The sequence below is a fragment of the Lynx rufus genome, unplaced genomic scaffold, assembly GCF_022079265.1.
Source record: "Lynx rufus isolate CCGP_SWC_20201006 ecotype Redwood Valley unplaced genomic scaffold, mLynRuf1.p SCAF_8, whole genome shotgun sequence".
Classification (NCBI taxonomy): Eukaryota; Metazoa; Chordata; class Mammalia; order Carnivora; family Felidae; genus Lynx; species Lynx rufus.
The window spans coordinates 134,741,422-134,767,867 of NW_025814896.1; the positions used below are offsets into that span (position 1 = coordinate 134,741,422).

At 51.1% G+C, this 26,446-nt stretch overlaps 1 protein-coding gene across 1 annotated transcript; it reads right to left on the minus strand.

Annotated features, from left to right (window-relative positions):
• Positions 1 to 7,442: 7,442 nt before the first annotated feature.
• On the minus strand, positions 7,443 to 9,864 carry ID2 (inhibitor of DNA binding 2). The gene is made up of 3 exons (XM_047069171.1): positions 9,416 to 9,864; positions 9,009 to 9,072; positions 7,443 to 8,201 (listed from the first exon to the last, which is right to left on the minus strand). The coding sequence occupies exons 1-2, from the start codon at positions 9,761 to 9,763 to the stop codon at positions 9,016 to 9,018; spliced, it is 405 nt and encodes a 134-aa protein (XP_046925127.1). The 5' UTR covers positions 9,764 to 9,864; the 3' UTR covers positions 7,443 to 8,201; positions 9,009 to 9,015.
• Between the last annotated feature and the right edge of the window lie 16,582 nt (positions 9,865 to 26,446).

Consider the following 26,446-nt stretch of genomic DNA (forward strand, 5'->3'; position numbering starts at 1 on the left):
GTCAGCTGGGATAATTCTTTTCTTGATATGGGTATACCACCAACCTGAGATATGACTAGGTACACCTGTTCTACTTTTAAAGTTGTGTATATTGCTTTTTTCTTTGATTAAAAACATTTCCATTACAATCAAAACTATATGACAAGATACATTTAGAAACATCACATTTCTCCCCCCTCCTCCATCAACAGCCATTTCAATTGGTTTTTGGTGTACCTTCTATTTCTCTACAAATGTAAACAAACACGAATCTCTACGTGTATAGTATGCCTTTCTTCTGACACAACAGCCTGTTCCCCACATGGCTCTGTGTGACGCTCTCTCCACTGGGCGTTATACCCTGGAAAGCACACAGCTCTCCCTGTCACGACGCTGCTCATGAATGTGCGGTAGAATTTCCAGCCGGCCCCCTGCTGGTGGGCGTTTGTTTCCAATCATTTACTATTAAAAAAAAAAAAAATACCAGGGGCCCCTGGGTGGCTCAGTCGGTTAAGCGGCGGACTTCGGCTCAGGTCATGACCTCACGGTTTGTGGGTTCGAGCCCCAAGTCGGGCTCTGTGCTGACGGCTCGGAGCCTGGAGCCTGCTTCGGATTCTGTGTCTCCCTCTCTCTCTCTCTCTGCCCCTCCCCTGCTCACGCTCTCTCTCTCAAAAACAAATAAGCATTAAAAAAAATTAAAAAAATAATAATGCCACGTGTTAACTTGAGGCATAAACTAGTTCCTATTTTGCAAGTGTAACTTTGGGATAGATCCCTTGGGTGGGACAGCTGGGTGAAACTGTCAGTGCACCCAGAATCTTGTGGGCTGGTGTCCAGTTCCCCTGCACATTTTATCGTGAACGATGGACAAGACCGTTCCCCTCACCCCCGGTCTTAACAGAGTGCATGGTCATTTTTGCACTTTTGTCCATCTGCTGGGTGAGAACTGGTATCTCATGTGGTTTCTTTCCACTTGCTGTTATCTCCCTACGAATGGAACGGACCATCTATTTGTATGTGTAAAGGCCACTGTATTACCTGTGAACTCTTTCCCTTGTGTTGAAGGACTTCTTCTTTTTCAGATTTAGGACATATGTGTGTGTGGCCCATTGGCTTGACTAAAGGCTTGTGTGATGCTTAGGCATGTCTAATGTTCAAGTTCGAGTTGCCTCTTGGCTGTGATGCACACCCTTCCATTGCCATGACCTTCGGTAGAGACTGCCTTATGTGTTGGACTTTTCCATTCCATCTTTGAGAACTCTATCTCTCAGTGCTGTGTTCTGGGTTACTTCCTCAGCTCCATCTCTGAGTTCATGAATTCTCTCTCTAGTAGCTTACACATTTTTGTGTGTGTGGTAAAAATACACATAACGTAAAAGTTGCCATCGTAATTGTTTTTCAGCGTGTCGTTCAGAGGTATTAAGTACATTCGCACGGCCATCTGTCTCCAGAACCCTCTCATCCTGCAAAGCTCCTCCTTCCTTCTCCCCTCCCCCAGCCCCTGGCAGTCACCCCTCTACTTTCTGTCTCTGTGATTTTGACACTCTAAGTACCGCATATAAATGGAATCACATAGCATTTGTCTTTCTGTGACTGGCTTATTTCTCTTAGCATAATATCCTCAAGGTTCATCTTAGAGCAGATGTTGGAATTTCCTTTCTTCTTGAGGCTAGTGTTTCACTGTATGTAGACACCACATGCGGCTTATCCACTCAGTCTGCTGACGGACACGTGGGTTGCTTCCGTGTTTTAACTACCGTGAATAATGCAGCCATGAAAACGGACACAAAAAGTCTCCTCGAGACCCTGCCTCAATTCTTTTGGGTACATACCCAGAAGTGGAGCCGCTGGAACATATGGGAAATCTATTTTTCAATTTTCTTGAGGCGACGCCATGCTTACTGTTTTCCACAGCGGCTGTATTATTTTACATTCTCACGAACGGCGTACAAGAGTTCCAACTTCTCCACGTCCTCCCAGCACTTGCTATTTCCTGCTTTTTTTTTCTCTTTGTGATAGTAGCCATCCTAATGGGTATGAGATGTCATTATGGTTTTGATTTGCATTTCCCTGATGATTAGGGATGTGGGGCATCTTCTCGTGCTTTACTGGCCATACCTAGATCTTCTCTGGAGGTATGCTTTTCAACTCTTTTGCCGATTTTTGAATTGTTTCTCTTTGTGTTGTTGAGTTTTAGGAGTCCTCCGTATATGCTGGCTATTAATCCCTTATCCAACATATGATTTGCAGAGATTTTCTCCCATTCTGTAGGTTGCCTTTTCACTCTCTTGATGGTGTCCAGTGAGGCACGGTTGTAAATTTTCACAAAGTCCAATTTGCCCACTTTTATTTTTGTTGTTGTTTTATTTATATTTTGTTGCCTGTGCCATGTCCTATCCAAAAAATCATTGCCAATTCCAAAGTTGTGAGGCTTATGCCATATGTTTTCTTCTAAGACTTTTATAGGTTTAGCCATTACGTGGAGGTCTTGGATGCATTTTGAGTTAGCTTTTGTCTATGGTGTTAGAGAAGGGTCCAACTTTGCTCTTTTGCATGTGGATGTCCGGTGTGTTGAAAAGACCAGCCCTTCTCTATGGTGGGGTCTTGGCATCCTTGTCGAAAATCCTTTGACCATGTATGTGAGGGTTTATTTCTGGGTTCTCTAGTCTGTTCCATTGGTCAATACGTTTGTCCCTCTACCAGAACCACACTGTTTTGACGGCTGTAGCTTTGTAATAAGTTTTGAAACCAGGAACTGTAAGTTCTCCAACTTTGTTCCTCTTTCTCAAGAAAGCTTTTGCTGTTCAGGGTCCCTTAAGATTCCATCTAAATTGTAGGATGGATTTTTCTATTTCTGTAAAAGATATCACTGAGGTCTTCACGGGGATTGCCCTGAATCTGTAGTTTGGGTGGTATTGAAATGTTAACAATATTCAAGCCTCCATTTCATTGAGCGTGGGATGCCTTTTCGCTTATATACGTCTTCTTTAATTTCTTTTTGCCGTGTTTTATAGTTTTCATTGTGCAAGTCTTCCGCATCCTTGGCTAAATTAATTCCTAGGTATTTTATTCATTTTGATGCTATTGTAAATGGAATTGTTTTCTTAATTTCCTTTTCAGATTGTTCGTTGTTAGCATGTAGAAAAGCTCCAGTAGTTTTTAATCTGGGTTTTAACCTTCCACTGAGTTTTCAATTTCGGTTAACTGTACCTTGCGATTTTCTTATGTTTTTAATTCGTTCTTCTATTTCTTTTCTCGAATCATTTTAGTTATCCTCACCTTTGAGCCTATATAGTTCTTTGGTTTCTAATCTTTCTCTTCATTGTATCTACTGAATCTTTCCTTCACCGAAGAAAATTGGTTTTCAGTAGCATCTAAAGTTTTGAATTGTAAACTTACTTTCAGCAAGCCATGAAACAGGAGGATTTTGTGTGGTTAGTCTTGAGGGCTTCTCTCTCTGGAGAACTTTTGCCCTTGCTCCTGCCAAACACCCCAGGGGCATCACCAGCCAGGAACCATTTTTATGTTAATTTATCAGCATTAGAATTTTGCAGACTGTCTGGGTCCCATGGATTTAAATCTCCACTCCCTGCGAGGGCAGACCCGTGGCTCTAAATTTTCAAGGGAGATGTTTCTTTCCCCTCCTGACCTCAGGCTGACAGGCTTCCCCAAGATCGTCCAGGATGAGTAATTTAGTCTACACACTGACATGGCAGGCCTTCAAGAGTGGTTTCCCTGCCAATGTCCTGCTTCCCTTGGGAGTGAAACCTCGCCTCCGATTCCTGTTGGGTCAGTGCCCCCCGTGCCGGGCTTGGTACCCCCACTCAGGAACTGCCACCGGACGCGGCCTGATTTTTTTTTTTTTTTAACATTTATTTATTTTTGGGACAGAGAGAGACAGAGCATGAACGGGGGAGGGGCAGAGAGAGAGGGAGACACAGAATCGGAAACAGGCTCCAGGCTCTGAGCCATCAGCCCAGAGCCCGACGCGGGGCTCGAACTCACGGACCGCGAGATCGTGACCTGGCTGAAGTCGGACGCTTAACCGACTGCGCCACCCAGGCGCCCCGCGGCCTGATTTTTAATAGCAAATGATTGGAGACAAGCCAAACGCGCCAGTGTTCAGCTCTCTGTCCACACGTCTCTGCAGATTTCCCCCGGTTCTTGCCGTCGGGGGGCAGTGAGGGGCGGTTCTCCTCCAAGTGACTACTCCCATGGTCAGCACTAAACCAAATACCTGTTGGGCTTCTGGACAAATCTTGCCTCTGTCTCAGATCACCTTTATGAGGAAATAGACGTTTGAGGCCTTAGCAGAACCAGCACCCGGGAAAGACAGAGCCTGGAGACTCCCTTTCAGTAGCAAAGGGCATTAGGAATCAGAAGGGCGTGTGGTGAGTCAGGCTGACACGGATTTGGATTGCCCTGGAGCTGTGCACGCACAACGTGGAAACCCCATAAATAATTATCCTTGAACAACAACAAAAAAGCTCCAGGAAACAGGTGTTTAGTGACTATTGGTTACTATTTCCTAGTAACATCTACATCGTTGTCCTCAGAAGTCTTCCCCATTTGAGTAAAACACTGGACCAAGTCTGTCCACTGACTGCCGCATGCCCTTGGTCACTCCCTTGGTGTCTCTGAGGACAGCTTCTGTAGAATGGAGAGACCACATGTTTGCCTAACTTCGAAGATTTATCCGTGGCTTTGAGAACTAAAATGTAAACTGACCCACACATTTATCGTTTGAGGTTAGTGTGACCTTGATTCCAAAACCAGATAAGGACAGCACAAGAAAAGAAACCACAGGCTCCATTGTATTCTAGAACATTCCAAGTACAATACTGGCTAACAGAATCCGACAGTGTAAGAAGTAATCATACGTCATGTTCAAGTAGGATTTATTACAGAATAAATGCAAGGCCGATTCACATCGGAAAAATCAGTGTTAAGACTCTAAAGGAAAATAGTATCAATAAATAGAATACATATATTTTACCAAATTCAATCCCGAATTGTGAGTCAAAATCCCCCCAAAACAAAACAAAAAACAGCTAACAAAGGGTTCTTCCTAAAATTGATCAAGACTACATAACACCACAAAATCCTAGAGCCGGGTCATGCATCATGGAGAAAGTCTGACTTGTTTTCATTAAGATCTGGAATAAAACAAGGACGCTCCCTCTCCCCTCCTAGTCCTTTCACGCAATATTGGAGGTCGTGGTTGAAGTTATTCAGAAGAAATAACAACACATTTAAAGATTTAAGGAAAAGAAGCGAAAACACGCCGGCTTTCATTCGACTTCACAACTCACTTTTCTCCACAATCCAGTTGTAGTCTCTCTGCTCCCGGGAGGTCAAGTCTGATAGTTTTATTAACATCCAAGACAGCACCTAGTGGCAGTGGATACTAATCTGCAAAAGGGGATCCTAAGTTACGAAGTAGGTAAGAAGACGAAATAAGAAAACACAGTGGAAACGACTGTACACATGCTAGAGAGGCTCTCTTTCCTGATAATCCGTTTTCAAAAGGCAGTTTCTCCGTGCCGTTTCCCCCCCCCCCCAAGCTCCAGCTATCGCCCCTCGGCCTCCCAGCGCCCCGAAAGCCCTGCTCGCGAGCCGCCTTCCTGGCGCCGGCCAGCAGGTGGCGCCCGACCTCCACCGGCCGGACCCGGACGAGTGGCCGCAGCTGCGCCGCCGAAAGCCTCCTCCGAAAGGTGCCGCTTTTCCTGGACGGTGCTGCTACTCTGGGTCGTCGTCCAAACGTTGCAAACGGTCCCCGGCTTCCAGGGACCGCGCAGGTGCTCGAGAGCCCCACCCCGGCCGCACGGCTTCCTCTGGAAAGCCGGCGAGCCCTTGCACAGGACCTGCCGTCCGGGTCTGGTCCTCTCGCCGGTCCGAGCGGACCACGAGAGGCTGGGGGCGACCGGGAGCCGGCGTCCGCGCCCCCACCCTGTCGTCCCCAGAGGACAGGATGGGGTCGGAGCGGGAGCGGGGGGGGGGGGCAGCGACCCGTCCTCGTGCTTCCCGCCCCCGCCCTGAGCGGAGCGGCTCGTCGCGCGGGGCGCTGGGCGGGCCGGCGACAGGTGGCCGGACATCATCAGGTGGCAGGTCCGAAGGGCGGCCTGCGCCGGCACGCCCCGCCCCGCCCAGGTGTGGCGGGCAGAGCCGGCGTCCCCGTCGGTACGATTATCAACAACAACGACGGCCCCGGTCAAAGCACGTGCTCACCTGCGGCGCGGACGCCGGGCGGGGCGCGGGTGGCGTCGGAGGCTGCCCCGCCCGGGTCCCCGGCGCCGCCCCCCCCTCCCCCCCCTCCCCCCGGGAGGAAGCGGGGTCGGGCGCGACCGCCGCAGAGGACGCGGGAGCCGGGCGAGGCTGGGCCGAGAGCCCGAGGCCGCCCCTCCGCACCTGGCCCCGCGCTCTCCGTGACGGATTCCAGGTCAGGGCCGGAAACGCCACCGCCGCCAGCGCAGACAAGGTGGCGCCACCCAAACACCTGCTGGGCTGGGCCTGAGAAAGTGGCCCCAGGTGAGACACCCATCCCCACCCGCCCGTCCTCCCCACCTTCCTTCTCCGCTCCCGTCCACCTCGGGCCGGCCTTCCAGAACCTCCCACCCCACCCTCACACACCTCAGGAAGTGTCTTCCTTCCAGTTTGGGAATTTTTGCATACGTACGAATTTTAAGTATCTGTCCGCGTCAACTACCTGTTTTAAAGCAGGAGCCAGAAGCTGCCAGGTGAGGGCTACATGGAAACAGCGCGCTGGTACTTTTTCTGTGACTTAAAAGGCCTTGCTCCCCTCCCTCCCTTTTCCTTCCCAGGGCAGTCCAGGGGTGCAGTCAAGGGTGAAGGGCGATTTAACGGCCACCTGTCTTGGAAAGTGGGCTCCGCCCAGGCCCTGTCTCCAGGAGCCTGGGCGAGCTCCAGGTGGAGAAGGTACAGGGGAAGCTTGGGGAGGCCGGGAGCGCCCGGGGCCATACTGCGGCTTCTTGAGTTCCTACAGGCAAACAGTCACTGGGAGCAAGCAGTTAGCACCCAGGGGTCTTTTCTCCCTTCCCCTGACCCTTTTAAGTCATGTCCCGAACTACAAGCAGTTTCATATACTCCAAAAGTGTCTGAACACCTACTCAGCCAAGTAGTCCTTCCAGACTCATTTATTGTGAATGCTCTAACTCCTAGGAGTCACCGCCACAGCAACTCCTTGGTTTGAAACTCAGCCCCAAGGCACAGAACTACTATTTCCTTGCAGGACTAAGACTTCTGTTCACAGCCTCCCCAGTCCGGTCAGCTCTCTTAAAACACATTAGCGCTTTGCCGCCAAAGTGCTCGCACCTGGAGCGCACATCTGATAAGAAGGAGTTTCTTCTGCATACAAGTCCCAAGGCTTAGGGGGTGGTGGCAGTGATGGTTAAATCGAGTGGAGACAGAGAGAGAGATCTTAAAAACCATTCAGAATTCAGGTATTGACTTCAGACATGTTTATTATCATCTTATACAGTCTACATAAATTTGAACTTGTATTTATTTGGGTTCAGTTATAACATAGCATAATAAAAATCAAAGCACTGGTCCTCTGAAATAAAGCAGGCAATCACCATTCAATAAACACACGATTTATTTTGTATAAAAGGGTTAAGTTTACAACTAAACTTTTATAAAAAGTTTAGCATGAATAAGTACATCATTACACTTTGTATGCAGAAATATACATCTCTGCCACTATACAAGAAAACTCTAATTAAAGAGTTCACAAGGTTTCACTCAATATATATATATATATTTATATATAAATATATACACAGCATTCAGTAGGCTTGCGTCAAAAAGGTAATTTCTGACCAAAAGACTTCATTTAAGTAACTGAATACTGGATCCTTCTGGTATTCACGCTCCACCTTTGAAAAAAGGCAAAGTCTGCTTAAATTGGGAAATTCCTTGTGATTTTAAACGTTTTCGCTCCCCATGGTGGGAATAGTATATAAAGAAAACCTTCCAACTGCAGAAAGGGCATTTAAAAGTCTTTTTCATAAATAACTAATATCACAGTCCAGGTCAGAGAACACCCTGGGGAAGATGATCATTCTTAGTTCTCCTTCCATTTTTTAAAAAGGTCCATTCAACTTGTTGTTCTCCTTGTGAAATGGTTGAAAAATAAGTTCAGCGCGTTAAAAGATCCTGCGGACTTGTTGTTGTTGTGCAAAGAAAAGAAAAGTCATGACCACCTGCAAAAGATTGGGGGAGAGGCGTGTTTTAGGAGAACGGAACCTAAGGGCAGAGGCGGGCAGACTGGCGCCACGAGGAAGCCGCAGTTTGAACATTTAACCACCAAACACTCAAAGATTGGGCAAACCCTGGCGTCCAGATGCAACACACACACTCGGCCTCCACAGCGAAAATTAAACATTAAAACAGCAGAGACTCCGGGGAGAAACTTCCCAACGCAATCTCCTAGTTGGATCTCCAACAGCAGTGCTCACGGGCGCCAGACTGCTTCTTGTAACAATTATTTGATTGAAAACAGCCCTTTAGTTAACAGATAGGGAAGTCGGAATCCCACATCACAGGGTCTGAGGCGCAGGCAGGCAGCGCTGGGCTGGCCGAGTCTCAGGAGGGCCGAAGTTTTAGGGAAGGAGGATCTCTACGGAATTTGTGGTGATAAGATTAATTACGTGGAGGTTAGTACCTCATAGTACCAGAGCACCAGTACGAGAAAGCCAGGCGTTCCGTGTGTGGCAGAAGCCAGTACGCATTTTCCCCAGCCGCCTTCACACTTAAGTTACTGGTATTTTGTTTTGTTTTTTGCGTTTAAAAGGAAAATGTTCTGTGATCTGGAGTAATCAGAGCTAGAAGCTCCTTCATAGCTCGTAGGCACAGGCAGTGTGCTACGTGCAATACGACTTAAGTACACATTCATTTACAAAATCCCCAATTTTGCAGATACACAAATGAAAACACTCTCTTTCTCTCTCTCTCGCTCTCGCTCTCTCCAAGAGGCGGTGTCCGGACGGGAGGCACAAGCTAACACTCACCGTTTATTCAGCCACAGAGCGCTTTGCTGTCATTTGACATTAACTCAGACGGGAATTCAGACGCCTGCGAGAGAAAGGGGATAAACGGCGATGTTAGACAATCTTAAGGAGAAAGGGCTTTTTTTTTTTTAAAGTAATCCATAGAACAGCAAGTTTCATTAAACACGTTTTATGCTACAATCCGAATCAAAGACAGATGCATTAACGTGTCAGAACTTATCAGCTATTTCACGCACCGCTCGATCTATAGCAGATTTGCTTTTTTTTTTTAATTTTTTTTTTTTTAGTTAATTAGCTCATCGGTAAGTCACGGACTGCGGCCGTCTCGACAATGGGTCTGCGAGTGGCAGCCCAGGCGATGAGTGGGGTGCGCGGCAGCGGGCGGGGGCACCGGGAGCAGGTCTTACCTGCAAGGACAGGATGCTGATGTCCGTGTTGAGGGTGGTCAGCGGCGTCCTGGACGCCTGGCTCTGTCCAGGTCGCTGGTGGTGCAGGCTGACAATAGTGGGGTGCGAGTCCAGGGCGATCTGCAGGTCCAAGATGTAGTCGATGACGTGCTGCAGGATTTCCATCTTGCTCACCTTCTTGTTCTGGGGGATGCTGGGCACCAGCTCCTTGAGCTTGGAGTAGCAGTCGTTCATGTTGTACAGCAGGCTCATCGGGTCGTCCACCGGGGTTTTGCTCCGGGAGATGCCCAGGCTGTGGTCCGAAAGGCTGTTTTTCCTAACGGACCTCACCGGACTGAAGGCTTTCATGCTGACCGCGCGGGGAAGGAGAGACCGGGAGGGAGCGGGCTGCCCAGGAGCTCAGGCCGCCGCCGCCTGCGGAGCTTCCTGCGCTGGGCACCAGGCTCGGCTCAGAATGAAGCCGGGAGCCTGGCGGGGCGGCTTTTATCGGCACTCGCCGGGGGCACACGATCCGGGTTCCTTGCGTTCCCATTGGTGGAAGCCGGCGCGTCCATCAGGCCGCGCGGGCGCCCCCATTGGCGGGCGCGGGCGCGGGGCGAGCGCTCGGTCCTTCCGCGTTCGCAGCCAATCCCCGCGGTGTGGGCGGGGCGGGCGCGAGCCCAGCTGGGGTGGTAAATAGAGTACAGTAAGCGCGGGGCAGGAGGGGAGCACAGGGCCGCGGAGGAGGGGAGGACGGAGGAGGCCAGGGGGAGGAGGAGAAGGGGGGACCCCAGGAGTCCAAATGTGCATCTTTATTCTAATTCCAGGGGTGAGGCAGTACCCTCGCTCTAGGGTGTCCCTTGACGGAGCCTTCCACACCCTGGAGGTTTCAGCAGCCCTAAAACCACAGCGACACCGGCAGGCTCTGCACAGCAGAGGGAAAGTCACCGTTCACTGCGACCCGCGGAATGTCATCGGATAGAAAGCACTGCTGAAGAAAGTGAAAACGCAAATAAGTTTGCCATTGACGAGAGACGTGCGTAGAGTTCGGTCTCCAGATGAGGCTAAGCTATGTCAAAACAAAACAAAGCAGAGCAAAACAAAAAGCACCCACGCGCGCCCTCCACGACAGGTTTAGTGTGGGATCGTGCAACTCGGAGCAACACGGGAGGCGTTATTGTAAACTCAGTAAAATGAGTACTTCTTGGAAACCGTGCTGATCGCTATGGAGCTCTGAGAGGCAGGACACTTTCGGGGTTCCTTTTCTAGAACAGGCAGGGCTATTATAATGATCCTATTAATCGGAAATCATTAGGAACATTTGCATAGCGAAGCTGTATTTACATACACTGCCCTTGAGAGGCTGCCGGTCTGTGCCTTGCAGTGTGGGTGGCAAACTAATGTGATTAATTATGCACAAATCCTGATTTCTCGTGCCACATTCCAGCACTGATAGTATTTTTTAAGTTTTGCGAAAGGGAGGTGGCTCTCCCGTTGACCGAAGTCTTCCCACTTAAAAAAAAATTGTTATGTATGAGGTTTGAAATCCTTTCAGCCCTAGGACTGGATGCAGCTTCAGGTTTTGGGGTTGTTTTTTTTTTTTCCTTTTTTCCCTCTGTAAATCTGTAGGAAGTTCTTCCTGCAGTCTAAAGTTTGCAGCTTCTTTAAATACCTTCCAGTTAATTCACACATAATTCTGATTTAACTGAGGACTACAGTAAATCAGCTGTGTTTTGAAAATCCCATTTCCCTAAGAATACAAGACAGCAGAAAACCCGAGAAAAATGTAATATTTGTAAGTCCCCTGTTTACTTTTTCCCTCAATCTTCACCTTCTTTGCGTTTCAGAAAAAGGAAGGGGGCAGATCAGAAAAGAAGCAAAGCTTAGTAGTGGGGAAGCTGCATTTTCCCCTTGAATTAATCATTAATTTCTCGGCTAGTGGGCCAGCCTGTCTCTTGGACGCCCGCCCGAGCCATGTGCCTGCCCCAGGGTATCTCTTCGGCCAGGCGGTTTGGTGGTGGGTGCTGAGGTGGATGTCGCTTTCAGAAGACCAAGTCACTTTACTTTGGAGCATGGAGGTGGACGCTTTCCCGAAGCCGCCGAGAAATCTGCTGAGGGCCTGGCCCCGGAGAGCTGCCTACGACTGCGCTCCGGACAGCGTTCGCTTAACCACCTCTCCTCCGATATTAAGTCTGGAAATGATTTAATGCCGAGCCCCCCCACGGTGCGGGCCTTTTGATGTACTTTGTGTGCCTGTGTTTCTGTCACATACGTGCCACAGTGGAACAGATTTTGTTTTGACACTATTTTGGTTCATGATGTTATACTTTGACTATTTTACAATAATAGCCAATGTAAACAAACATCTTTGGGATTCTCAAATTATTACTTGTGATTCTTGGACATTGCGGCTCTGTGATACTGACGCATTCCTAGCTTTTTCCAAGGACACCGTATGTTAACATCCGTGCCAGCCTGATTATCCCAACGGCCAGGCTCTGGGCTGGTTCGTGATGAGCGTTGTACGCTATTACTTTACACACTCGCCGAGTTGATGAAGGCAGTGTCTTCTCCCAGGATCATTTCTGTACCCTGATGTAGTAAAACTGCTAAATATGGTGAAAGTTTTGTGGTTTCTTTCTTCGGCTGCCATGGCAGCGTCCAGTCGGCCCGATCGCGTTGAATTCGACCGGCACGCCCCCCCCCCCCCGGTTCCACGTCCATTTAAAGATCATTTTAAGGGGATTACGAGGCTGAAGAAGTTAATGATTTAAAAAAAGAAAAAAAAAAAAAAAGGCCCGGGTTCCTCGTACGTGGGTCTCAGCAAGCCCAATGCGAAATTACCTTTAAAATGATGTTTCCGTGGGGAGAAAGGGGTGTGGGAGCATTTTCGGGGTGGGTTACAAGGCACTGAAAAAATCTGTCCATTGGTGTCTCTGTGGGTTTGCATGGGAGGCCTGTGAAGTTCAAATGGTCCCAGCTGCAGAAAGGGCCCTGGACTTGCTCGATCCGTGGGTGGTGGGAAGGTGCGAAGGGCTTCCGGTGGGGGTGGAGACACCGTCCCTCGGCTCACTCGCTGGGACGCCCCCCACTTAAAGCCACACGCCTACCCTGGACGCTCCCCTAGCCGGGCTCCAGGGCTCACTCACTCAGTCTCCATCCCGGCCCGGCCGGCGGCTCCCGGCGCGTCCGGCCCCTCGCCGTAATCGGAAGCAGCTCCGGGCCGGGCGCGCCGGGCCTCCGGGCCGCCTTTGCAATCCCCGCGTGATGCAACGGGGGGCGGGAGGAGCCTGCGGGGGGCGGAGGGGGGGGTGGGCAAGGCCCTCCCTGCACATCTGGCGCAATTGGGAGCGCTCGCCTTTCTTCCCCCTGGTTTTGTTCTCACAGCTGTGTCCATTCCGCCCGTGACCCCCCGAGTGATCCCTGACAGGTGATGAATTGGCGGCGGCGGCGGCGGCGGCGGCGGCGCGCGGGCCAGGCCGCGGCGGGGCCGGAGCCGGAGCCCCGGAGCAGACTCTCTGGCGCCAGGCGCGTGACGCCGCCCATTCACGCCGCCCTGCAGCCTTGTCCTCGCGGCGCCGCTCAGGCGGCTGCCATGGCAACCGCGCCGTCACTCAGCGCGCGCGCCCAGCTGATCAATGCCTGCGAGGCCCGGCCGTCCCAGGCTCGCCCCGGCCGGGCCGCCCGGCCCGCGCGCACCTGCAGCCGCCGCACGTCTTAAGTTTCGAGCGATTTGGGGGACGGCGAGGGGACCGAGGAGAGCAGGAAGGGGCGGGGGCGGGGGCAGGGGCGGGGGTGGGAGTCGGGGGAGAAGAAGAAGGAAAAAAAAAAAAAAAAGCCGGGAGAGGGAGAAGAAAGAACTCTTCCTTTTGCCGAAAGAGGCATAGCGTGGCTTAGGGGTTGCGAAAGCAAGAGGTTTTGCTTTATTTCATTTGTTTTTGCAACCGAGGCGTTCGGGGTGGGGCTGGCGCGAGGGAGGAGCGGATGGGAGAAGGTGACGGTCTCCGCGGACGGCGAGATTTATTTATTCCTCTGGATCTTCGCGGGGATGACTTTGGTGCTGGACTCCTAAAAATACCTTGGAATGACCCCCTCCCCGCCCCCGCTGTCTCCCCCACCCCCACCCCCACCCCCACCCCCGCCCCCGTCGCCCCTGCTTCCCTCCTCGGAACCCTTGGAGGCTGCGCTGGGAGCCGTCAGATTTTTCCAGAACAGCACCCCCCAACCCTCCGCCCCGGGATCCGCGGCTCCGAGCGGCGCGCGCCAGCAGACCCGCGTCTGCGCCCTCATTACCACTACAAAGCGGGGCCGACTGAGCCTCTTTCCAAAGCTGCGTTCTCAACTGGGAGCATCTAGAGGCCAGAAACTTCCAAGCCAGCCCGCGGACGCAGACGCCTGCTCGGTCCCGGCTTTATCTCTAGGGAAAGTTCCATTTTAAGAGCCAGATGCCAACATTCCGGGACAGTTTACGGCATCCGGATCCCTCAAGGGGGCTCATCTGCAGTTCGGTGTTAGTAGCAATTATTTATCGTCTGTCCTGGAGAGGAGCTCCTGGGCAAGCATGTCCTCTGCCGGCCCTGAAACGGGCTGGGGTGGGGGCACGACTGTTCCCAACGTGTTCTCTGGTTTAGCAGAGTTTGTTGTGGTTTTCGAGGAAACAGCATTTGGATTACATAAGGATTCAAGTTTTTGCTTTACTTGTTTATTTAATACCTTGGCAAGAGGGAGCCCTTACCCTGAAACCAGATAACCGAATTTGGGTTTAAGACAGCCTTACAGGAGGGGGGCCACGGGAGGGGAGGAAAAGGAGTCAAGCCACAAAAAACAAACAAGAGGATGTTTATTTTTCTCTCTTTGGGTATTTTTGAAGACTCGCCTAGCCTCTTCTCCTTCTTGTCGCTCACAGCTAATGAATTGCATTAACAAAGCGCTTCGGCTCCCACGATGGCTTTAACAGTCATCCCCGCCCGCCGCGATTCCGGCCCTAATAATTCCTTCTAGGATCCGGCGCGCGGTCCTGTTTGCCCAGAGAGCCCAAGAGCACCAGGAAAAACGCCGTGCTAAATCCAATTGCTTTCCACCGTCTGATCTCCTTGTAGGGAGATCACCTTTCAGCTCCGTTAAAAAAAAAAAAAAAAAAAAAAAAGAGTTTGGGAAATTTGGCGGAGGGACCTATTTAGCCACCAGCACAGCAAATATTTAGTTACAGATGCTGTGAAGTACCCCGATGTGTGGCTGCGTTTGGCGTTCACAAAGGACTGTCCTGTGGCTTTTTGTTCCGGTCACCAAATTAAAAAAGAAAATTAACTTGAGCAAGAGATAAGGTCTTAGAAAACAATCCCGGGCTGCCCGCGAGCTGGCGGGCGCGGGGCTGGCGTCGCCGAGTCTGCGCCACCCCGAGGCGCGCGTCGCGGGGCCCGGCCCCCGCGGGGAGGCCGGGTCACCGCGGGGATCCCCGGCCGCCGCGCCTCCTCCGCGCGCCCGAGCGCAGCGGCGTCCGTGGGAACCCGCAGCGGCCCTCTCCAGCCAGCGACAAGGGCGGGCTTGTCCGGAATCAAGCAACATCTTAATATTATAATACGGCACCAAAAGCAACACCCGAGCCCCGGCTTGCGGGTCCCTAACAAGAAACACATTGTGCGCTCCCTACCCCCACCCCACCCCCTTGTTGGCCGAAGCCACGTTTGCGCGCCAAGTCCATGACTTCAGTGGGGAGGAACCCGTCCACCCCGCACCACGTGCGCGTCCCCCTCCCGCCGCCTCCCCGCTGCGCCCGGAGGTCCCGGCCCGCCGCCGCCGCCGCCGGGGGCCGGGGCGGGGGCCAGGCGCAGGCCCTTCGCGACCCGGGAGGCCAGTGCTGTCCATCGCCTGAGGCCCTGGTGGCATCCAGAAGGCGCCAGCTCGGGTGATTCTGGTCACTGCCCTCTCGGGTTGCTGGTGGAGAGACTTGTGTTGATAAAATAGCTCGCCCTTCTCTTCCCTACCTACCCAAGTCCTTGTGGCTTTCACTCCCAGATTCTGCTTCCGACACCCCACCCCGCAGGTCCATTTACAGACCTCCTCCTTTTTGGTTGGACTGACCTCCAGCAAAGGGTTTGCAAGCCCCCCAACACTGCCACTGGCTGCAGGGAGGCCACAGGCCTTAGGGCTACATCCTCTGGGAGGTGAGTGCTGGGGACCCGACGGCGGGCGAGGACCTGCAGACTCCGGAGGAGCAAGCCCTGGGCCCTCGTCATCAGCTCTTGGGGGTCCACCCATCTTCCCAGCACCACTGACCCAGGCGCCAGGGGCCTCAGCCGTCTCAGGGCTGGAGTTGGCCGTTCTCCGGACCCTGGAAGAAGGGTGAATTAAGTCCTACATTTTATGTAACCATGCCTGCCTTTCTCCCAGGCTGAAGAACACAGAGACATTCCATTTCAGAGAAAAAAGGACCACACAATGACCCTCTTTGAGGGGAGGTTAAACATTCACACTGGGGAAAAATAGCTAATCCTTTACTAGCCCAGCTCACCTATTTTGCTCTTTATCTCCAGCCTGTGAGTTAGGAAAGGCAGACGTCCGTTTTACAGAGGAAGAAACCGAGGCACAGATGAGTGACGGATGTGGGCCCACACTCCCAGGACATCACCCTGTGACAAGGCAGAGGTGTGTGACCTTGACCCCAGGTGGGATACTTTTTTTACCTTGAATTTTGTCGCAGTCCTGGACGATCAGGTGCCCACAGCTAGGAATTTGTAAAAAACACTTTGTTCTCAGGCCTTTCTGAGAAATTTACTCTGAGAGACCGAGCTCGACCCTTTATTAACAACTGATGAGGACTTTTCCTTTTTTTTAGATATGAAATTTATTGTCAAATTCAACACCCAGTGCTCATGCCAACAGGTGCCCTCCTCAATACCCATCACCCACTTTCCCCTCCCTCCCACCCCCCATCAACCCTCAGTTCTCAGTTTTTAAGAGTCTCTTATGTTTTGCCTCCCTCCCTCTCTAACCTTTTTTTTTTTTTCCTTCCCCTCCCCCTTGGTCTTCTGTTAAGTTTCTCAGGATCCACATTAGAGTGAAAACATATGGTATCTGTCTTTCTCTGTAGGACTTATTTCACTTAGCATCACATTCTCCAGTTCCATCCACGGTGCTACAAAAGGCCAGATTGCATTCTTTCTCATTGCCACGTAGTGTTCCATTGTCATGAGGACTTTTCAAACCTTACTGTATGTAGTGCATTCTGAGAAGCTTCTGGTAAACAACAGCCTCTCAAGCCAACCCCATGGTTAGTGAAGTTTGCCTACTAGGCAAGAGTGAGCCGTCTTGGACATCTTGAGGACCACCACATTTGTTTTCAGAAAACTCCAGAGGACAAGAAAGTCTGTTACATTTACCCACATTTTTACCTGTTTACTTTGTTCTTTCTTCCTTCTTGATGTTCCAATATTCTTTCTCTCATCAGTTCTTTTCTGTTTCAAGAGTGTCCTGTAGACATTTTTTTCAGGGTAAGTCTGTTGGTGACAAGTGCTCTTAGATGTCCTGCATCTGAGAGGTCTTGCTTGCCCTTTGGCTCCTGGAGGATATTTTGGTTGTATCTGAACTTCTGGGTGGATAGTTCTTGTTTTTCAGCATTTGCCAAGTGCTACTTCTTTCTGGCTGTTAGGGTTTCTGATGAGAAATCCGCTGTTGTTCAACTTGCTTTTTCTTCTGCAAATAAGGCGGTATTTGTCTCTGTTTCCTTTGTTCTTAGTTTCCAGAAGTGTGCTTATGATGTATCTTGGCTTGGATTTCTTTGTGGTTTTCCAGTTTGGGGTTCTCTCAGTTTCTTGAATCTGTAAGTTTAAATCTTCTGCCAAATTTGGAAACATTTTGGCCATTATTTCTTCAGATATTTTTTTCAGCCCCAGTTTCCTGAGATCCTGATGACATAAATGTTAGGTCTTCTGTTATAGTCCCTCCGGGGTCTGTAAGACTGTACCGTTTTTGTTTTTGTTTTTGTTTTGTCTATTTTCTATCTGTTGTTCTGATCGGGTGGTTTCTACTGTTTTATTTTCAAATGTATTGATTCTTTCTTCTGTTCTGTCTATTGCTCATTCAATGAGTTTTTGCTTTGGCTGTTGTATTTTTCAGCTCTAGAGTGTCCATTTGGTTCTTCTTTATATCTTCTATTTCTTTCTTTTTTTTTTTTTCCAGTTTATTTAGTTTGAGAGAGAGAAGGAGAATGTGCATGTGTGTGAGCAGGGGAAGGGCAGAGAAAGAGGGAGAGAGAGAATCCCAAGCAGGCTGTGTTCAACATGGAGCCCATTGTGGGGCCCGATCCCATGACAGCAAGATCACCATTTGAGTCACAACAAGAATCAATCAACCGACTGAGCCACCCAGGAGCCCCTACGTCTTGTATTTCTTTGCTGAGATTTTCTTTTTCTCCCTCCCCCCCCCCCACTTTTTGGGATCATGTTCATAATTGCTCATTGAAAGACTTTTTGGATGACTCAGAAAGGCCTTGAGATGACCCTACCCCAACCATTAACTAACTGCGCCCATGCTGGAAACCCCGAGTGAGACTGTTCACTGGAGCCCAAGCAGATTATGAGAGAAGAAGTTGTCACCTGAAGCCACTAAATTTTGGAGTGGTTTAATACATTGATAACTAAATCGCTACCAAAAGAGAAATTGGGCCAGTCAGGGTGGGGGCGGGGGCAGGGATCAGAGTTTCTAAATATAATTTTGCATATGCATTATAATTGTAATTGCGTATAACTGGGCATTCCCCCCCGCCCTGAAAGTTTTTAACAACAAATTATTTATAGTGCATAAAATAAAATAGGCCCACACCCAACAAAAGTATCTTAATTTTATTTTATTAAAAAAATTTTTTTAATATATTTATTTATTTTTGAGAGACAGAGACAAAGTGAGAGTGGGGGAGGGGCAAAGAGAGAGGGAGACACAGGACCGGAAACAGGCTCCAGGCTCTGAGCTGTCGGCACAGAGCCCAACGCGGGGCTTGAACCCACAGACCGTGAGATCATGACCTGAGCCGAGGTCGGACGCCCAACCGACTGAGCCACCCGGGCGCCCCAAAAGTATCTTAATTTTAAAAGAAATGCATGGTGTCTTTGTTTTTTTAATTTTTGTTTATTTTTGAGAGAGAAAGAGAGAGAGACGGAGCACGAACAGGGGAGGGGCAGAGAAAGAGACACACAGAATCCGAGCTGTCAGCACATAGCCTGACGTGGGGCTCGAACCTACAAACTCCCAAGATCATGACCTGAGCCGAAGTCGGACGCCCAACCGGCTGAGCCACCCGGTGCCCTGAAATGCAGTGTCCAGTATACAGTCAGGAATGTAGTGTGAGTCTTTTTTTTTTTTACCGATCAGAATCCCTCCCAACTCCCCCCTCAGGTATAGACTTTATAATCACATGTGCTAACTATGTATTTTGGTCCCAGACTGAGTAGGATAAGTGGCCTGACTCTAGGGCCCCGGAGAGCGGGGAGAGCTGAGCGGGCGGGGAGGGTGGCTGGAAGTGAACCACAGCATCCCTACTGAGGGCGTAAGAATCTGGCGCCTCCAGACATTCCAGAAACCGTGTTATAGAAGAGTCTCAGAAGTATCACTCCTCATCACCAAGATTTCAAGATTTTGACATTTTTTTCTTCACACCACATGAAGACGCTGAGTGCGGAGGGATCATGCTTCCCAGTTAGGGCCAGCCTCTTTGTCCCACTGCCTTGTTGATTTAACCTCCAGGGACCCCTGGGACACTGTTTACCCTTCCGAAGACACAACTGGCACCAAGACTCCGAAGCCTGTACCGAGAAGGGGGCTGGGAGCCCCGCAGGCAGTCGCTGTTGGCGGCTGCCCAAAGGCTTCCGTCCTCCCCTGTGACGCTATCCCAGTGTGGCCATTTTTGATCCTGAGAAAGGAGTCAGGAGTGGGTCGATGCAATTACAATTCATTAAGTCCTGCTTTGAAGTCAGGAGCCCATATTCCCAGGGAGGAGCCACTGTGGAGATGCAGAAGAGTAAAATGCTCGCTCACAGCACAATGTGTAGATTCTTCCAGTGGCTGCTGCTGTGTGTGTGTGTGTGTGTGTGTGTGTGTGTGTGTTAGGGGAGCACCCACAGGGAGGCTGAGGGGGAGCTGAGGGCTCTGAGGGCTCCTATCACTCACCCCTCCCTGAGCCTGAGCCCTTGGCCCTGAGGGGGTGGCTAATTTCTTTATGCTCCCCGAGTGTCTGTACAGCTGCCTGCAGTGTGCCCTCAGGTGAGCTCCTGGGAGGCCGGGGCTCCTCCACCAGTATGCTGGGGTTTAAATCCGACAGCAGACTGGACAGGAGCATTTCAGCTCTGAACTGTACCCCTCCAAATGTGCTCTGGGAGCCCCAGCATGGGCATACTGAGAAATGCAGTCTGGGGGCGCCTGGGCGGCTCAGTCAGTTATGTGCTGGATTTCAGCTCAGGTCATGACCTCACGGTTTGTGGGTTCGAGCCCCGCGTGGGGCTCTGTGCTGACAGCTCAGAGCCTGGAGCCTGTTTCGGATTCTGTGTCTCCCCCGCTCTCTCTACCCATGCGCACACACTCTCTTTCTCTCTCAAAAATAAATAAACATTAAAAAAAAAAAAAACCCAAAAAACCAACATGCAGAGTCTCAGGCTGCAGCCCAGACCTACAAACTGGAACCCGCGTTTTCACAGGAGTCTGGGTGGTCCCTGCCCAGCAAAGCCTGAGACTCAGGGAGCCGACGTGGCAGCCAAGGCCGTGGAAAGAGCCAGCCAGCACAAATGCTCATGCGGCCACCTCTAAAACGGCGTCTTTTCTGAGCAGCACCTTGCACCTGGATCACACAGCCGACTTGGCAACGTTGCCCTCTGGCTCTCACACTGACCGCTAGGGCACGTGGCCTCATTCCCATTTTGCGGACGAAGTGACCGAGTGCAGACGGGAGCCCAGAGCCGCGTGGCCCAGGGCTCACCTGGGAGTCAGGGTTGAAGCTCAGGGCGCTTTTCCCATCGCCGTCGCCCCAGGGCGGCCCAGGGAGGGCCTGCGGAGGAAGAGCAGGTGAGGGGCCTCGAACGGGGAGCAAGCCTGGGTGTCGCGGGTGGAGCCGCCGCTGCTAACAGGGCTGTTGGTGCCAGTTCCCCCCCCTCCGCGGATGCCGGGGTGGGGGTGGGGTGTGGGGGGGCCTGGCTGACAGCGCAGGGCCTGGGAATTGCCGGGTTGGAACTCCCACCGAGGGCCTCGACCGCACGTCCTGGTCTGCGTCCTGGGGCGCTCCTCTCTGTGGGCCAAGTGCTTGTATGGCCCGATCTTGCTGAACCCACGTAGGACCCTCAGAGGTGGGGCCCCCTGGCTTTCCCTGCTTACACACCAGGACACTGCCACGTGACCTGTGTGTCCACACAGCCAGGAGATGGGGGTCTAGTATCTCGACCCACATCCGTCTAACTTAAGTGTCTAATCTTTGTGCTGAGTTCCTTCCCGAGGCTTTCTGAAAAGGTGTCAAGTCCATGTAATTATCTCTGGGAGAAATGCTTGCTTTAAAAAAGAAAACATTTACCATGGATGTTTTATGATAGTTTGAAACATGACATTTTGAAATAAAATCTCCTTTTTTTAAAAAAATTTTTTAAATGTTTATTTTTGAGAGACAGAGACAGAGTGTGAGTGGGGGAGGGGTAGAGAGCGAGGGAGACACAGAATCCGAAGCAGGCTCCAGGCTCCGAGCTGCCGGCACAGAGCCTGACGCAGGGCTCAAACTCACGGACCACGAGATCATGACCTGAGCTGAAGTCAGACGCTCAACCGACTGAGCCACCCAGGCGCCCCTGAAATAAAATATTCCTAACTACCACCCTCACAGTGTCTTCAGGCTCTCTTATGGGATTCTCTGCTCTGGTGTTTGCCCTTGGGGGGGTGGGGGAAGAAGGTCATGCTGTCTGTGGGGACTGAAGGAACGATACTGAAGGCAGAAAGTCCCTGAGCTCGCCCCGTGCAGCAGTGTTCTGAGCAGGAAGCCCCTGCCTCTGTGGCCACCGCATGTGGTGGGAAAACGCCTGGCCCTCCTGATCCATTTCCCCGCTTGAAAATGTGACTGAACGCCACCTCCCTCCAAATGATATTTTGGACATTCAACGCATGCCCCACTCAATACCTGAAAGAACGTAAGTGCTCGGTGAACAAGGTTGCGAGGGAAAGTACGGGGCGTTCATTTAAATTGAAATTTCACATAAATGATGGTACTTTTTTAGTATACATCCTTGTATTTCATGAATGATCACTATGACAGCAGCAACCACACCTCATGACAGAGCTAAGGAATTTGTTAAAAAAGAAATAGGGATTTGCATTTATTTTTTATGAAGTTTTGACCCGTCAAGCTAACTGACCGAGAAAAAACATTTTTAACTACGCTTGCAAAATGTGGTGTGTGACCATTAGAGGGCTTATTTATTTATTATTATTTTTTAATTTTACTTATTTATTAGAGAGAGAGAGGGAGAACGAGAGGGGGAGAGGCAGAGAGAGGGAAGGAGAGAGAATCGCAAGCAGGATCCTTGCTGTTAATGTGGAGTCTGACGTGGGCTCTCATGAACCATGAGATCGTGACCTGAGCCAAAATCCAGAGTCAGACGCTTAACCCAGTGAGTCACCCAGGTGACCAGGTGCCCTAGAGATCTTATTTAGCAGTCCCAACCTCAGGAGTCCCTCATAGACTCGCATGGGTCCACAGGCACCCCACCTCTCTGCACATACGAGTTCATGGTGTCAATTATAAAGTGATTTCCAGGGACGCCTGGGTGGCTCAGTCGGTTAAGCGTCTGACTTTGGCTCAGGTCGTGATCTCAGGGTTCATGGGTTCAAACCCTGTGTTGGGCTCTGTACTGACAGCTCGTAGCCTGGACCCTGCTTCGGATTCTGTGTCTGTGTTTGTCTCTCTCTCCCCACCTCCCCTGCTCATGCTCTGTCTTTCTCTCTCTCTCAAAAATAAATAAATGTTTAAAAAAATTAAAAAAGTAATTCATTTCCAGGGAAATGCACCCCCCGAGGCCCCTCTCCCACGTGAAGAGACTTGCTCCTCCAGAAATGCCCCAGGGAACATCCACTGATCTAGGGCTGACTGGAGCACAGCACCACACCGTTGGAGACCGTATGGAAGAAACCGTGGAAACGTGTCAGTGATTGAGTGAGTTCAGGCAATGCCAGTGGCTACAACAAATGAGCCCTGAGATGTGGAATCGCTTCCACGCGCAGGAAGTCCGTTTCTCACTCCCAGGCCAGGGTGGGTGTTGGCGGCCGGCAGGCCACTCTGCTCCAAGTGAGGACTCGGGGACACAGGCTCTTTCCATGCACGCGGGTCCACCACGTTGGCCCTGTGCTTCCAGGGTGTCTGGGTTCCTGCCCGAGGATGGGAGGGGGCGTGGAGAAGCCCGTGCAGAACCCCTTGGGTGGTTTTTCTGGTTCAGGCCCGGAGCTGGCTCACAACACGTGCACTCACATTCTGTTGGTTAGAGAGGGTTTCTCAGGCTTTCCAGCCAACGAGGGTCTGTCCTGAGCGGGACGTTCCCTGGCCTCTGCTTCCTCCTCCAGTTGTGACAACCATTGCTCAGAGGCCTCGGGGTGGGGGGTGGGCGGGGACAAAATCCCCCTGGCTGAGAACCTGGGGGTTGGAACTCAGTTGCACGGACACCCTGGCCACGCCTAACTCCGGGGAGGCTGGGAGACCTGGTCTGGTTGTGTGACCAGGAAGAAAATAAACTGGTTTGGAGCCTACCAGCCTGCCTCTTTCGCAATGACCTTTAGAGAGCCGGTGCCTTTCCTGCGGTGGGCACACAGGTTGCTGCAGAGCTGTTCCCTTCGGGGGGGGGGGGTGGAGGGCGCGCAGGGGGGTGGCAGATGCAGGAACTGGAGAGACCAGCATTTCGGACTTGGGTCAGATGAAGAGAATCCAAACGCCACCACTGTGTTGGGCATCACTGGGTATTTATGAAGAGGTGGATGTTTGAGAGAAGGTGCAGCAAAGGAGGAAATGTCCACTTCGGAACATCCCCTTAGGATTCACAAACACTTTTATGCACCTGACTGTGTTCCCAGGCTGCCCCAGAGTGGGAACGGATATGGCCAGCAGCCATGTCTCAGGGAGGGGCTTTGATGGCTTTGTCTTACCCGAGGTCCCTTGAGTTCTGCAGAAGGCAGAGCAGACTGGGGGTAGAAAGGGAAACGTGCAAGTCAGGTATTTGGGTGTCTTGTCAGGGAGAAGAACCGTCATTTGGAAGCCCTGTAGAGAGAATTGTTCCGTCGGCGGCATATTGTGTGTTTATTTAATTTATACTTGAAAGAAAGCAAGAGGAAACATGTAGGAAGGTGTTTTCATAATTCCTTTATTAACGTTTACATGAGTTAATGAACACGCAAACAGATCTGATGAAAACATGTCAGTAATAAAACAACCAGGTTGGTTTTAAAGAAGGATGTGAGCCATCAGATCTGACCTCAGGCTGGAAAAGAGGACAGGTTTTCCAGGCTCAGAAACCGCAGCCAGTGTGAATGGTAACACAGAGGAAATAGAGCTCAAAGGCATCCGTCTGTCCATCTGCCCGTACAATACATGTTTTCCGAACACCTACTATGCTCCAGATACTCCTTTAGGAACTTAGGAATCATCAGGGAACAAAACCAAGGTGTTGGCCTAGTTCTAACTACACCCTAACGTAAGCAGCCCCAGCTTCAGGGACTCCATTTTAATGTGAGTAAGAAGCTGAGACTCAGAGAGGATAAACGCCGACTCTGAGGTCACAGAGCCACTAAGTGTTGGGATCAGGGAGCAAAGCTGGGGGTGATAGATATGCTTTCTCTGCTTCTTTTGGTCAAATAGTGAGAAAAATCATCCTCAAGTACAGGAGAGTAACAGAGCCCCCAGGCAACATTTCAAGTCTGCTCAGGAATTGAGTGTCGTGCAGGCAGTGATGGGACCTTGCCATTTTGTTCTTTTTTTTTTTTTTAATTTTTTTTTTCAACGTTTATTTATTTTTGGGACAGAGAGAGACAGAGCATGAACGGGGGAGGGGCAGAGAGAGAGGGAGACACAGCATCGGAAACAGGCTCCAGGCTCTGAGCCATCAGCCCAGAGCCGGACGCGGGGCTCGAACTCACGGACCGCGAGATCGTGACCTGGCTGAAGTCGGACGCTTAACCGACTGCGCCACCCAGGCGCCCCTTGCCATTTTGTTCTTGAAAGCACTGCCAGCCAAAACTTGACTAGAATGATCTAGCAGCTTCTGGAAAACATGGTATTTGTAGACTCTCCCATCCCTAGCTCTTCTATAAGAATCTGGGAGTGGGATGAGGAATAAGGCCAGGCCTTTAAGTTTTTTCACAAGACTCCTAGGCAACCCCAGGGTCTTACCTTAAGAAACACTCCCCAGACCCCTGCTTCTTAGCAGAGGTGGAGATGTGACTCCAGGACCTGCATCTTAGGTATGATCCCCCAGGCGACTGTTCGAACCATTTGGTGATTGGAAGCGGCCATTTGATCATGGAAGGAAGGTTCTGATGTCTGGGGACACGGAGGGCACGATAGGAAATAATCTCCCACGGTCACCCATGTCCCGGTGAAAAACACGATTATTTCTAATCAAAACGAAGTGGTTCTTTCACCTTTGAATGTAAACCACACAGCCCTAGAGAGATCAAACGGCAAATTTTTAAAAGTCCAAAACGAAGTGATCTTTGTGTTTGGATGGTGACGACGTTCTGCTTTTCGTTTTTCTTTCCTCTCGTTTCTACCCACCAGTGTCTTCAGTGCTTCTCACAGCTACTCTCTGCGGACAGAGTGCCTAGTAGAGACAGTATTTGCTGCTCTGTAAGAGCTGTTTGTGGGATCTTGGCCTGACTCTCACGGCCCTGCTGACCGTGCCTCCACGGCTCCGGGAAGGCGGGCCGTGGCACTGACGGATTTCTGGTGGAGGGAGCGCTCTGCGTGACTCCATGGACCTGACTTTTTAGGGGAGCCGGGCTAGTTTACCGCACGGCCAATACAGGGTAAGCAGCCACCCTGTTCAGCAAAATCACGGCAAAGCAAACACACCAGGGGAAAAAAAAAAAAACAAGGCCCGGGTCTTCCCACACACATGGACCGGAGCAGTAGCTCAAGGATTCAGAGGGTGCAGCACAGAAGCCCCGTTTCCCTGAGGCCCAAGCAGGGAGCCGCGGCTCAGAGGCCACCCGGAGAGCCGAGAAGCAGTGACAGGGGGCCACTGTGTCACCGTGTCCCCGGAGAGGGGCTGACGTGAGAGGAAAGGTACAGGTTATTCCAGATTTTTAAGCTGTAGCGAACCTTTCGATTCTTTCCTTTCTCTTCTCAAGCGGCCTGGAAAGTAGGGCTAAAAAGGACATCGCGGCCCCTGACATGGGGCCGTCTCTACAAATGGGATTTTAATGCTGCGGACCCTGTGACCAGGGCCCTGCTGGCATTCCTTCTCGGGAAGCCGGTGGGAGCTCGCTGCCTGTTTCCCCTCGGCGTTTCTGGGGTCATCCGTGTTAAGCCTTCGGTTAAAGAACAGCCCCTTTGAAGCAGCTGGTTTGGGCCAGCCTCCTCGTCCCGGGATGGTTTCTCGGTATTTGGGCTCACGTGACACAGAACTACGCTGGATTCCTCGCCTTTTAAAGTTTGCTGGGTTTTTTTTTTTTTCAGCTGAAGTGGCTTGTTGTGCTTCAGAAAGATTTTGCTTTTTAGGTCATAAAGTGGAGCTTGAAGACTGGGGAAGGGTTTTCTGGTTTTTTTGTTTTAATGTCTTGCCTGCATTCTGGATGTTTGCAGGGTGTGGGAGTAAGGAAGGAGAGCAACAGGTCTGCCCGTGGGGTGGGGGGGGTTGGGGGGGGGGCGCCTGACCTGAGCTCAGGGGTGGCATGGGAGATTCGGGGTCGGGCCCGGGGCTACACTGAGGCAGACGGGGAAGGTGGCCTTCACGCTCTCGTTCTCTCTCCTGCCAACCTGTTTCGGTTTTCCGTACAGCACCCACACCCTTGGAATGTTCTCTAAAAAGTGCTGGGAGAGCAGGGTCT

Coding starts and splice junctions, on each gene's coding strand:
- ID2 (XM_047069171.1), bottom strand. CDS start 9,763: ATGAAAGCCTTCAGTCCGGTGAGGTCCGTTAGGAAAAACAGCCTTTCG. Junction 9,073..9,415: donor TCAGCATCCTGTCCTTGCAG/GTAAGACCTGCT, acceptor TTTCTCTCGCAG/GCGTCTGAATTCCCGTCTGA.